The sequence below is a fragment of the Calypte anna genome, chromosome 3 (assembly GCF_003957555.1).
Source record: "Calypte anna isolate BGI_N300 chromosome 3, bCalAnn1_v1.p, whole genome shotgun sequence".
In the NCBI taxonomy this organism is placed as follows: Eukaryota; Metazoa; Chordata; class Aves; order Apodiformes; family Trochilidae; genus Calypte; species Calypte anna.
Genome location: NC_044246.1, coordinates 66,641,459 through 66,655,287, shown reverse-complemented (window position 1 = coordinate 66,655,287; position 13,829 = coordinate 66,641,459). Strand labels below are relative to the sequence as shown.

At 37.0% G+C, this 13,829-nt stretch overlaps 1 protein-coding gene across 1 annotated transcript in view; it reads right to left on the bottom strand.

Moving 5' to 3' along the window:
- Window positions 1–13,829, bottom strand: part of ROS1 (ROS proto-oncogene 1, receptor tyrosine kinase) — a 72,026-nt gene that overhangs the window by 33,360 nt on the left and 24,837 nt on the right. The window contains exons 18-29 of the mRNA XM_030447554.1: window positions 13,295–13,395; window positions 11,538–11,752; window positions 10,370–10,527; window positions 9,583–9,745; window positions 8,495–8,757; window positions 7,573–7,636; window positions 6,708–6,910; window positions 5,742–5,953; window positions 4,936–5,222; window positions 3,854–4,030; window positions 1,204–1,421; window positions 394–535 (exon numbers count right to left, since the gene is read on the bottom strand). Coding sequence (XP_030303414.1) covers window positions 394–535; window positions 1,204–1,421; window positions 3,854–4,030; window positions 4,936–5,222; window positions 5,742–5,953; window positions 6,708–6,910; window positions 7,573–7,636; window positions 8,495–8,757; window positions 9,583–9,745; window positions 10,370–10,527; window positions 11,538–11,752; window positions 13,295–13,395 — 2,203 coding nt within the window. The remainder of the gene's footprint in view (window positions 1–393; window positions 536–1,203; window positions 1,422–3,853; window positions 4,031–4,935; window positions 5,223–5,741; window positions 5,954–6,707; window positions 6,911–7,572; window positions 7,637–8,494; window positions 8,758–9,582; window positions 9,746–10,369; window positions 10,528–11,537; window positions 11,753–13,294; window positions 13,396–13,829) is intronic.

Here is a 13,829-nt window from a genome sequence, read left to right as displayed (position 1 = left end):
CCCAGAGAACCAGTAACTATAAGAATAGAGTCCAGCCAAGGGGAAAGAATCTTAATGAATTAATACCTATCACACATATTTAAACATATGTAACCATAAAGGTATTCAAACACAACTTATTTCAAATGTGGTCCAGAGCAGAAACTGCAGCTGTTGAGCCACTTTTAACCATAGTTTATCTTTTCTCAGGTAGCCAATGAGCAAGAGCATTAGAGAATACATACATGTCTTATGATTCTTACAATTTCATTAAGTCTGGTTGTGAAGATCTACACAAGTTACACATTTAGCAGAAATGTTTCTATTTTCTGATTTGCAACCCAAACTTACATACATCCTTACTGAACTGAGATGAGAAATCTGTTCAAACTCAGAATAAAATATGAAACAAACCTCCATACATAGTTGTGGCAATTGTCTCTTTTCCCATAGGTAGAACTTCCTCATTTGAATAGTAGTTTTTCACTGCAATTTGTATAACATAACTTGAAAATGGCTGTAGATTGTTTATGACTGCTATAGGATCCTGAAATTCCTGTAATTTGAAATCAGATCATAAACATATATTCCTAGAAAAGAGTCACGTGTCACACCAATCATCTGTCGAAGAAAAAAGTGTTAAAAAATAAATAATTTTTTATATTTTAGTACACTATAATTTAAAAAAAAATGTTAAAATTATAGTTTGAGTAATAGGTCACTACAGAAAACAAACACCAAAATACAAATTGAGGTATATTCAGCATGGTTTATGTAGCATATTGATCAGTGGCTGGTTCTTAAATTAGAAATGGCAGTTGATAAAGAAATGTAGCAAACAGAATAAAAAATTACTAAGGTGAGTACAACCACTATAAAACACATCAAGGCAAAAAATATGGTTGCTGGACAGTCTCGAGAGTTATTTAAACAGATTAATATCAACCACAACCTCTCTTCTTACAAGTAAAAACTGAAGGCTCATTTCAAAAGGGTTTTAGCAAAAGCATGTTAAAAAGAAGACGACTACTTGCACAAAGGATAGAAGTGGAATCTACCATTTAACAAATGCAAAATGGAAGGAGGAATTACTGTTAGGAATGTAAAGGTGGAAACTCCTGGATAGGAAGCTACAGGATAATTTAGAAAATGAGCAGAAATAATACCACATTCCCTATTTATATATGATAACACTTGCTTTTTTTTGTTCCAAAATAGCCATACCAATGTTTTTTGCTGCAGAACAGACAAAAGATGGCTTGAGTTCCTGGAGCTGTTAGTCATTTGCCTGAGATATACCAGATATGTTGGTGTAGGCTGTGATATGCCGGGGCACAGCCTCTCTGGTATGACAGATGGCAAGCTTAATGTAAAACTGGTGTTTGTTGTATCAAGGACAGTAGGTTCCTCAGTTTCTGGCAATAGAATCAGACATCTTTTATCTAGGGAAGACATAAAAAATTAAAAAAAAAAAACAAAACACGTTAATTACAGCTGGACCAATCCATATTTGCATGAGATCCTATCACCATTCCTATGAGAAAGCATAACCATAAAGTATATTCTCTGCTTTCATAAACTGAAAGAGAAAAAATTCCCACCTAAATGTAATTTATTTTATTGTTTTCATGGACAGAAAAAGTCATCAAAATCAAGTCTCATTTATTTTTGATAAGTTAAAGATTTGCTGAAGGTAGAGAGTACTAAATAACTTAAGTTCTTTAAGCTCCTAAATATCTAGGAAACCTAGATCACAGTTGCTGTGTTTTTAAAGGGAAGGACACAATGAGTCCAAACTTGCTTGTCACAGTAAAGACAGATATGCAGAATAGAAAGTACTTTACTTTAGCAGTTAAATGTTACCTTTTCTTCCAAACAGCTTTGCATACATGAAGTTCATTGTAACGGGGGAAACGGAGACAAATTTTGAAAGGAGAAAAGTATTCTATAGGGGTAAAACAATACAAAACTACTCTCTGACAGTAAACAAAAAGTAACAGAAGAAAATTCCTGACCACTCGATGTACTGTTAAAAAAAATAAATAAAAGGACTTGCTGCCAATTAAATATTAAGACTTATGCATAGGAAAGATGGTACAAGGACAAAAGTTTGTCCGTGGGCCAGAGAAACTGACCCCGTTGCTGAGATCCCTTCTCCCTAAGGAACAACATTCCTACCAAAGTCAGGTTCATGAACATAAGAGGAGAATAAAAAAGTCTTTTCAACAAAAATAAATGTAAGGTTGAATTTTTGTTAACTTCATAGACACCTAGAGTAGTAAAACTCCTATGGGAAAAGTCCCAGATGGAATAAAGAATTGAGTCATTTTCAGAGTTACATTTTTTTCCAGGCATTTCCATTTAAATGTGTTTACGCTGACAAGAAAATCCTTCACTACATATTCAGTCCCCTTTCTCCTAGCCCTGAAGAGAAATCATTCTCTCACAGAATCTGACAGGACAATAATTTTCATTGAGTATTTCTGATATGCTAAATGATCAACTGACATCACATCTCTGGATGGCAATTAAATAGGTTAGAATGAAAGGAAAATCTTGCAGTACTCCTTGCTCACATCACTAAAGCACTAAAAAGCATGTCAGTCAACCCAGATGGTCTTTGCAAACATAATTTTTTCATTTATATACCATTTGCTTTCAATACTGAGAACAAGAAAATATTTTTTCCTTATTTTACTCTGTTCATTTACTTTTATTTTAAACGTGTGAATAATTCTGTGCATTGCCCCAAACCCCACAAATGTCAAGGCAGTGTATTCCTCCAAATATATCTGCTGCAGTCAATGTAAACAAGAAGAGTTTTGTGGGGATCTGTGAATAGAAATAATCCCTTTGGATTTAAACTTGCTTCTTCCATTTCTGCACCAGCTAAGCCTGGGGCTTTTGCAGGAAACCCCATCCCTGAGGACTGGTACATTCTGTACCAGGGCCAAACCAGGCTCCTGCACTTATGCCAAGCCCATGCAGACCTCATGGGAACAAACCTGCCCAAAGTGCTGGGAAGAATATCCTGGACATTGATCAAAACAGCTGCAGGAAGAAGTAACTCTTCTACCACTGTTTTGGCTACCCAAAACAGTGTGGAATTATTTTGTGCAAAAGAAGTCCCTCCTGTCAAAATGTTGTCTAGTGTGTTTGTCAGATTTTTATTCAAATCTGAAGTTAAAGAATTATTTGTAATGTATTTATCATGCTAGTAGCTGCTCTGGACCTCTGCATTTACAAAGGTAATCTCTATAGGTACCATGAAACCTAACTTTCTATTAAAACATTCTTATTTCTTTCATGACAATGGTCTGTTTAAAATATTAGTAATTCTAAGTGAAGTTTGGGTTTACTATAATGTAAACTGTATTTGCCTTTCAAGTACTTCTTTCTGTATCACTTTAATAAGCAGAATTCTTATCCTTTGTCTTTGGAGAGGCAGACATAATTTTTTCAGCTTTGCATACTTGTGAAAAAAACTCAAAAATCTATCTCATAATAGGGACCATTATCAAAGTCTTACTACAACACTGAGTGCACGCATTTGTTCTTTCTCTCTGCTTTAACGTGCATCAACTTTTCTAAAGTTCCAGGTTTGACATAACTTTGAAAGTTGACATGGTTTGACATTAACATCCAGAGCCTTCAAATATGGGCAATATTCATCATGACCTTCCATGTGACCTAACACAAGGCCAGTCTTTATAGTCATTCTTTTTAAAAGGTATAAAGTGAATTGTTTCCCTCTGAAAGATACCTGAATCCATAAAGCATACTTTAAATAAATACACATAGCATTACCTCCAAGTCAAATACATGCTCTGAAAGAAATGTGTTATCTTTACAAAACAACCCAAATCCCCTCTACCTGGGTACAACTGAGTTGCTGAGCTGTAGGCTAGGATTTTTAGCTTCTGATTTACTCTCTTCTGAAGAAAGTGTCTTGTGTTTTCTTTACTTGCTAGCCAAATTTCGGTCTGCTCCTTTGTTTCAGTGCTCCAGTATATAAATTTCTTATCTACAGTCAAGCTGCCAATTTTTTGACCTGTAGGAAAACATTGCATAGTTAAGCTTCAGAACAAACCCCAGACTGACAACTTTACAAGAGCAGATGTGTGCTTCTATTCACAGTGAGTCAATATGGGTGAGTATCTTGGTCATACCATTTCTTCTAAGACCTCCTCCAGAAAAGAGGTTTTTAATATTTTCCAATATGTATCATAAAGCTGAGAAACTTTGATATTTCAGTTGACAAGCGCAGATTTGAGGGCTTTTTGTCATCCGTAACTATGAGAACTACAATTCAATCAACAGACACCAGAAATAAAACACAAGAGTGCGAGTTGTTTGCAGAAGTTTTCATTCTCCCAAGGTGTAAACCACAGTTCTCTGCCATCTCCCAGGAACAATCAATACTTGGTGAGAGAACAGCTTTACCAGTACTCCTCCAGAACCCAGCTGCAAGCTGGGTAATTAAGATTAATGTTACCATTACAAGAAGAGCAGCATAGATAAGTTGTCATACAAGACTCTTCCTGCATGAAGTACCCTCCCCCACATGCTGAAGTCTGCAATGCCTCTTTCAGTCAGAACTTAAGATGGTACTAAATCTTTTCATTGAGATTAACTGTAGTAGGTGTATCTAATATGAAACCCTGGCAAAATAATGTGTTAGTAGGGGAAATCTATTGACAAGTAGCATTTGAGGCATCAGCATCTCCCTTTGATTTGCATCAGTAAATGTCCTCACACTGTACTTTCTCCTAGTTTGTATCAACAAGGTACACAGCTGGAAAAAAGAACACAAAAGTTTTGTCCCTCTTGCCTATAGATTAAACAATTTTATGAAGAAAGCTCTTCATTAATGGTATTGTACTGAAATGAGCATTGTTTGATGTAAGAGACAGCAAGACTCACAAACTACACAGAAACATAACAGAGCACTCAGACCTTGAAAACTTGGTATTTGGGTAATTCTCCAGCAATGGCACCCATCCATATCTGAGGCCCATATTTCATCTCTTCCTCTGATGAAGAGCAGCTGGGGATTCTTGGAGTCAGATACATCTATATTCATGGGTCTTCCTAGCTCTGATTCCCCCACATTACAGGTGCAGTTGTTCCTCAGAGGTTCTTCTCCTGATACGTATCCCAAAATGTGGTGTATGGTGTCATTCAGAATATCATAATAAAACATGTGGCTGCCATAGTCAAGCTCTTCCATCCAGTACAAGCGGCTATCAAATAAAATGCATTCCTTACAGTAGAAAAACATCAGTCTAAGCAATATGCCCTGAATGCAGTCCTCTATGTGACTACAGTCACAAACTTCCCAAACATTTAAAACAAGCTAACAATAGGAGTATACTTGCAGAGTTATTTCAGGTGCTTAAAGGATATTTTTGAATGTAAGTGCACAATTACTGACTGTTCTGAATAAATCAGTTACTCTAAAAATTGTTATCTAATGTTGACTATCATTTGTAGCACATAGATGATCTTCTATCACATGATAGAAGAAACTATCAATATTTAAGTATTATTTGAAATTCTTACTCGAACACAGACATCTTTTTGAAGTAACATATGTCCGAGCTCAACTAGCAGCCTAAAAGCAGAACTATATACAGTTATTTCTGAGAACTACACAATGCAAAGACTCATATACTATGAAAAGTCCTTTTCTGTCCTTGATGATTTAATGAAAATCACATTTTAAATATGCTCAACAAAATTGTTAGTAATATATACCTTACCTTAAGAAAGGATATGACAACAGAGATGATACAGTTGAATTACTTTTAGCCAACTGTACATTCAAGGCTTTTAATGATTTCATCTTGAGTTCCAGATCAATAACAAATATCTGAGTTTCATTCCATGGGGTTTTTAGGGAAACAAAGAGACACCTCGTAATCCAGTCAACTGTGATGGCTGTGGCATTGAGAAGATGTGCATCTTTGAAAAACTTAAGAAAAAAATAAGCCCATCACTAGAACTGCCTGAGAACGGAATTTTCCCACCTGATACTAGGACATTATGAAATTAGATTTGTTTGTCAGATAATTTCTGTTTGGCAAGTAGAAGTCAAAACATAAAGAGATGCCATGGAATGAAGATTCCAATATTTTATAAAAATCAAAATTTTTATAAAATCTGTGAAATTTTATTTCACAAATATCAATTGTTGTTTCCATATCACTACCATATTCTTGAAATTAGAATGAAATCAAATTAGATTAAATCACATTTTATACAAAAATAAAATTATTGCATATAATAATGTAAATTTTAAATTAAATGTCTACTGGAGTATATTCTTAACAAATCAGATGTCAGTAAAATCATATATGTTTAATAGAAAAACTTTATCAGTGGCATATTCTTGACTTTTTTAATATCTATTAATGACAAAAAAGAATGAAGTCAGAATTTTATTATGTTTTGCATATTCCTATTTTACTGTTAGAAAGGAAAATGATCCATTTAATCCCTTTTATATTACATGTCATATGAACTGACAGTTATTAAAAAATTCATTCCAGTTCTGTTTCTCCCCCATGTTTTGCCACTAAATGTGCTTTGTTCATGATACTGTTTTTTATCTGTTTCAGATACGCAGTTTTTACTTTTTCAAAAACGTAATTAGCCCCCAAATAATGTCAATAATTGCCATATATTTTCCTAGATTCTCTCAAGAAAAGGAACGAACAAAGGAATACCTGAAAATTTGAAGTGCCCTGTATATTCAGAAGAAAAAGAGAATCTTCTACTATATAGTATACTTTGTTATCATTAGCAGTGTAGCAGATGTCTTTTACATTTGTCTTTGCTGAAAGTTCCCATATGGTGTGATTATTGTCTATGTCAGTTAGAAACAACTTGTTGGTAGAAATAGTCAGAAGAGTTGGGACAGGGAAAAGATCTGGAAGGAAAAAGGCACAGCAGAATTTATAAGAATCATTCTAGACAACAACAGCCATTCATAAGCAAAGCAAGTACAAGACAAAAATAAATGATGGCCCTACACAAATTTTATTTGGTCATCTGTCACAACAAATGAGATACCTTCTTGTTATCACATGCAAACTCCTAAGATTTTTTCAGTGACATATTGGATGCTTACCTAACAATTTTAAGCAAATTGAAAACAGGTTTTCTCACTAAATTACCTTTAATAGCCCAACTAGAAGTAGCCTATTATCCCTAGTAGATAGTTAATTCTCCTGGCTACCTTTTCACAGCCCAATTAGAAATATTCTACGATCTCTAGCAGTATACAGGTTACAGATCAAAACCTGCTGTTCCATAGTACCCTTGGGTTGCTTAGGAAAGTTTATTTAGCATAGTTTTGAGAAAAGGCTTTAAATTCCTGAAATTTAATCTGATTATAAGAACTCTGTTAATCATTTCATGTAAGAAGCTGTAACTATTTCTTATGTGGTGTCTGCTATAGGGTGGAACAAATGTGACACAAAGTGTCAGAGGCTATTTAACAGATTACCAGATTACCCTTGTACTGTTTTGTTGGGTATTTTTACCAGCTATTACAGGCACATCATGAGATAGCTTCTAAGTTACCCATACCTGATGAATTCCTCTCTGCTATGTCAGACAAAGGTCCTGGACCCACAGAGGTGAAGGCTTGCACCTGTGAGACACAAGAGTGTTATATATGTTAAGCAGCAGCATAAATCATTTTATTTGAGAGCCTGTAAAGCCACATTTAATGACAAAACCAGAAGCAGATCCCCTGGCTGCTTAGCTAGAAACATATGCATGTGCTCTGTTTGACTCAAGGATGAGCTGGTCAGCTCAAAGGTGACATTCAGCCCTGGACCATGGTCTTTAAGCAGTGGCCCAGACAGTGACAATTCATGCTGCATCTATCAATGAGAGCTCAAAGGACATCAGACAGTCTTTTTTCCTCTCCCAGGATGGAGCAGTTCCTACTGTTGGTTGATGTTGCAACCAACATGGTGTTCTCCCTCATCAGCACTCAGCTTATTGCATACCCTCATTTTTTTTAACTTGTCTTTAATCTACACATTCTGTGTGTTCCCAACCTTTTATCACAATGAAAACATGACCTCTTGGCAAGTCTTAATACAGAAGACTCTGTTTATGGAAGACAGGAAGGTCCTTGCATTTCTGAAGCAGTGGAACTTGACTTGAGCTGTGGCACTGCTTTAATAGCCTATCACTCTCCATCAGATGAACCAAATCTGTGTTTAACCTGAAGCTTTTAATGGTGGCTTTGAGAGACCTCTAGAAAAGTATTTTTTTTATCTTATCTCATCAAATCTATTAATAGTTTAGCAATGGTTTTCACCCTATTTTGTGAACAACACAACATGAGCCAGGTATTAAAAGGTGAGTCTGTGAATCAGCAATTCCACTGGCAGAAATTACAAGTTCTTGTTCCAGAACTGATACCATCTCCTAAGCAAACGTGTCAGGCTGCACTGATAACATCTACCATCTATCATGAGATAAGCTTTTTTCATACCTGAAATCTCAGTGTGAGGTTAGGAAGCACATCCCTTAGAGAAAAGAACGTGCGAGTTGGTTTGATGTTGCTCACATTCCATTCTGTAAAAGTGTCACCAGTGCCATTCTGACTCAGTTGCTGATAGTAAACCTTAAACTGTGTAAATACTCCATTGGCCCTTTCAGGCCTGTCCCACCTGAACTCCACAAGGGCTTTCTCATCACTTTTATATAAGTTATTTTGTAATACGTATATTCTAGGGTTCAGAGGTGCTGAAGGAACTGTATTAAGAAAAAAACAAAAAAAAAAGATAAAAACCCACAGAATTAAGTACTCTTATTAAAACACAAACTCTGCTTCAGAATTAACTGTTTAAATTTTGAGCCTGAGCTTTATAATCCCAGTGCTGACAGAGACAGATAGCAATTAGTAAGGTATAAATTAGAGAAGAATATCTAAAACTTCATGCTAATATATTTGTTTTCCAGTAGTATGTAGGCATGTGATTTTAACTTGCTTAGCAAAATAGGAACTGTATGAACAAATATACTCCTGCACTCAGACTGGGACATATCTATTTAGCCGAGTTCTGGAAGCAACAATAGCTGCAAAAATTTTTACAGTATAGAGCAATCTATCCCCCCTCCTAGCCACTTCAAAATCTACCACAGCTCGAAGCCTTTCTCAGTGTTCCAGTCACTCAGTACTATATTTTATCAGACTTAACTTTGACCTGTGAAAGTGCAAAATTAAGCAGAGAAGTGAACTGCAAAAAGTGCATAACCTTTATTAAAAAGTTCATATGGTTAATATATTACAAGCAGGCTTTGATCATCATTGCAATGGATCTGAATTTCTTACTCAGAGTCACAGGCATGTGGTAGATATATTCTCATGCACTTTCTGTTCCAAATTCTATTGCTGCACCTGTGTGCATTTAGGTGTGCAATAGATAACAGCCAAAGATACTCGAGAGCATGTCCTTGCAACTCTGCCTACAGCTGCCTAGCTCTGGAAGCTGCTCATTTCTCTCCAAAGCTTCACTTGCTGAGAGACCACTTGCTCCCAGTACCAGTTACAGGAGAAGAATGGGATTTTTCTGGTACCTCCTTCAGGGGCTCGAAGGAGCACAGATGTTGTTGGAGCTGTGCCCCAGTATGTGTACGGAGTGACAGTAAAATCAAAGAGTGCAAATGGTTCCAGCCAATCAATGTGGTAGGATGGCACTGTCAGGTTATGGGGATGGAGGCACCGTTCACTCTCCAAAGACTGTGAATGACATAAAACAGAATAAAACAAAACAACATTTTTAAATTTTTTTTTCCCCTCCAAGAAATGCCTTGAGTTTTAAAAAAAATTCCCCTCACCAAGCTGGTCAGCTAATTCAAAGCAGAGCTGCTCCTCCTGTGAGTGATCATTTTTTCACCAGCTCCTGTGGCACTGTAGCAATGTGTAGCAATCTGCTAGCAATCTGCCCTAGGAATTTCAAGAACAGCTTGCCAAAAGTGCTAAAATTAAGTGTGGGTGACAACAAGATTTCACATTCAGGCAGAGGCTGTTCCACTGGCAGTTCAGAGGACACTCGTGTCTTGGAGTTACTGTGAAAGGCTTTCTCACACTTGGAGCACTGGGAGTTCCTCACCCACACCTCAGATCTTTGTAGGTAGCCCCGAGCTACTGCTAGACCCTGTGTTCCTCCCTTGCTGGCCTCAGTGATGGAGAAACAGGACAGCTTGCTTTGTATTTACTATCTAGTTCAGTTGCTTGACCAATTTGTAAATGCTGGAGGAGAAACAAAGTGTATTTCTGTTTCAAAATAGACACATCAGCAAGTAAGTACAGTAACACAGGTTACACACAGAAAATAAGGATAGATTGCATGAATATCCTTACTTGCAGAGCTTTTGATCCCACACAGTAAAAGACAGTTCCCCATTCCACATTTGGAGAGGGACTCCAAGTGATGTGAAAACTTGAAGAATTTCCTTTAATCCTAAAGGAAGACTTTGGCACTGCATCTGGAATCACATCTGGTGTGGAAGAAAAATTTCCTGTCCATATAGAGGGGAAGAAGTAATAATAATTTAAAGAATATGAGCAACAGATAAGCTTTTCAAACCTGATGTAAAACATTAAAGTGCTGCAGAGAATACTGGAAGCTGTCATTAGAAACAATGAATAACAACAATATGCATTCTTTTTAGCATACTCATCAGCTTTTGTAACTCCAAAAAAAGGAGTCTGGATTGACAGGAAGCTGAACATGAGCCAGCAGTGTGCCCAGGTGGCCAAGAAGGCCAATGGCATCCTGGCATGTATCAGAAACAGCGTCACCAGCAGGTCCAAGGAGGTGATTCTGTCCCTATACTCAGCCCTGGTAAGGCCACACCTTGAGTCCTGTGCCCAGTTCTGGGCCCCTCAGTTCAAGAAGGATATTGAGGTCCTTGAACAGGTCCAAAGGAGGGCAACCAAGCTGGTGAAGGGACTCGAACACAGATCCTATGAGGAGAGGCTGAGGGAGCTGGGGCTGTTCAGCCTGAGGAAGAGGAGGCTCAGGGGAGACCTCATTGCTCTCTACAACTACCTGAAAGGAGGATGGAGCCAGGCGGGGGTTGGTCTCTTTTCCCAGGCAACTCTCAAAAAGACAAGAGGGCACGGTCTTAAATTGTGCCGGGGGAAGTTCAGATTGGATATTAGAAAGAATTTTTTCACGGAAAGGGTGATCAGACATTGGAACGGGCTGCCTGGGGAGGTGGTGGACTCTTCGTCCCTGGAGACATTTAAAAAGCGACTCTATATGGCACTCAGTGCCATAGTCTAGTGACTGTGGCGGTAGCTGATCAAGGGTTGGACTCGATGATCTCTGAGGTCCCTTCCAACCCAGCCTATTCTATGATTCTATGATTCTATGCACATTATCCATGCAGAGCCTGATACATTTATTAATAAGTTGCTGTTGTTCTTATCTTTTGTCAAATGACTGAAGAACCTTGAGACTGAAGAGCTAAAGGCTGACAGTGAATGCTTTTATCGAGGGGTTCACATAAAGAAAAAAATGTACCTGGTAAAGGTTTAAGAGATGTGTGAACAAGGGTAAAAGCTGCAAACTCTGCTGGCTGTGAGAAGGGAATGCTCAGGCTCTGATTGATTTCCTGAGTTGTAATGAACTGAAGACTATTAATCCAGAACAGGCGACCACTGTAGTACTCCAGTCCACCCTGAGATATTTCTGAAGTGCTCCATCTTGCAAATTCTGTGATGATGGCATTACCACAACTGTGAAAACACATATGAAATAAGCCCACTGAAAACACATGTGTAGAGAGAACAAGATTTATGCAATGTTTGACACACTGGTAAGTCTCCCATTATTCAAATTCTAAATAATTGTATGGGAGGCAGGAAAAGAATTTAAAAAATTTGTTTACATTCTCTACAGCAGACAACCCTTCAGTGTAGCACAGTGCAGTAGCATCTGCAAAACAAAGCCTTCATTCCCTTGATTTCATTTTTTTTAAATGGCTTAATATTCTGATATACTGATGTAGGCAACAGAGTATTCTGAAAAATCAGCCCAGCTTCTCTGAGCAGTTCCCCTGAAGCAGTGGGGTCTGCTTTGCAGCCTGAGAGTGGTTTTACTTTATTAGAGTGAAGAGAATTAGAGAATTCCTAGGTGAATTTGACCTGCCTAGTTTCCTTGACAATATTCCATTATTTTTTAAACTATGTTAACATTGTCCTCCACTGGCATTACTAGTGATTCAATCTGCCTTGCTACTTCTATGTCAAAATTTACAGACCTTTTTTGATCCCAGATTATCTTCTGGATAAGAGATTAAATATGTGGTAAAAGGCAGCGTTTTACCATCTCATAAATGTCTTTCAGCTTAGACACATGCTATCCATAACAGATTTGAAAAACCTTTGACTCGACATCAGGTCCATTAGGATGGATTATTTCTAATCTCTCCATTTTGACATGCCAGGGACAATGATTTATGGATGCCAATTGGTTCACAATAGAGCTTCGTGTTCTAGCTAGAACTAATCAACATATTTTGTTTGTCTAAACTCTTGTCATTAATCACAGCAAATCTAAAATCAATCAGAAAATTCAGCTGATTCCACAAAAAGCCATCCTATAACATTATGAGCTCATGTAAATACTAATACTGCTTGAGAGAGGTTAAAAAAGATGTTAGCAACATAGATAAATAAATAGGCAGTCTCTGTATGAAAAAGTATAAAAATGCAGTTTCATAATGCACTTAACACTTACAGAAAAAAACTACTATTTTCCTCAAGATCTTAATATGCATTCAAGATGACCCACAAGCATGCATATGTTCTGGGTTTGTTTGTTTTTCTTTTTAAAGTTGCCCTAAAAGAATGAAGGAGACATTTCATGCTCTGGATGCTCAAGAGAATATTCTGAGTACTGACTGCTCAGGTGAGAAAGTGTATTCGGTTCAGCTCCTAAGCTCCATGCAAGGTGAACGATTTAAAGCTCTAGGCACTTGAAAATTGTCTGCTGTTGTGACTGCCAAGATAATAAAGTCAATAAACAGTGATTATTTCCTAAAGCTAAGTTTGACAAATTAAGACGTGACCTAGTTCAGTTGAGCATCCAGGTTGTATTTCTCTGACTTTAAATCCCTGTTAACAACATCTCAACATGTAGTTTGACATAATTCAGGTGTGACCATTACCACTTTTATTTATATTAGTGTGACCAGAATTGAACAAAATTTGGTTTTAGAGAGTAGTACAAAAATTAGAAAATACAGACTTTCTTACCTCTGCTACACATTTACTTACCCCTCTTTGCAGAGAGAAACTCTGTATAGATTTAAGTATAGACTATCTTGCAAAACCCAGTAAAGAAAACCATAGGTAAGATCCAGTGTTAAACCAACTACCTGAGTGAAAAAAAAAAAAAAAGTCCAAATTTGAACGTGCATTCACTTCTGTGGTAGAAGTCCTTAAGCATAATGGTTGTCTAGATAACAACATCAGCTCTTTGGCAAAAATATTATCAGAAAAAATAACATTACAACTATGAATGTTTCTTCTAACACAAGAAGAATTAGTACTAGGAAATAATCAGGTCCTTGGTGGAAACCTATTTATAGCAGCTGATTATTTTCTAGAGAGCATCTTACGAGCATCTGTCACAGTGTTCATCCCTGGAGTATCTGAGTACTTCAAATATGATGGCAATAGTGTATCAAGTGATTAGTGGAACTACCTATCAAAATTTCCAGAACACCTCTGGTATTTTAATATTCTTTGTCAGAAACAGGTGTTTGATATCCAGCCTGAAAGTCAGAATCATTTTTTGAAAGAAGTATTT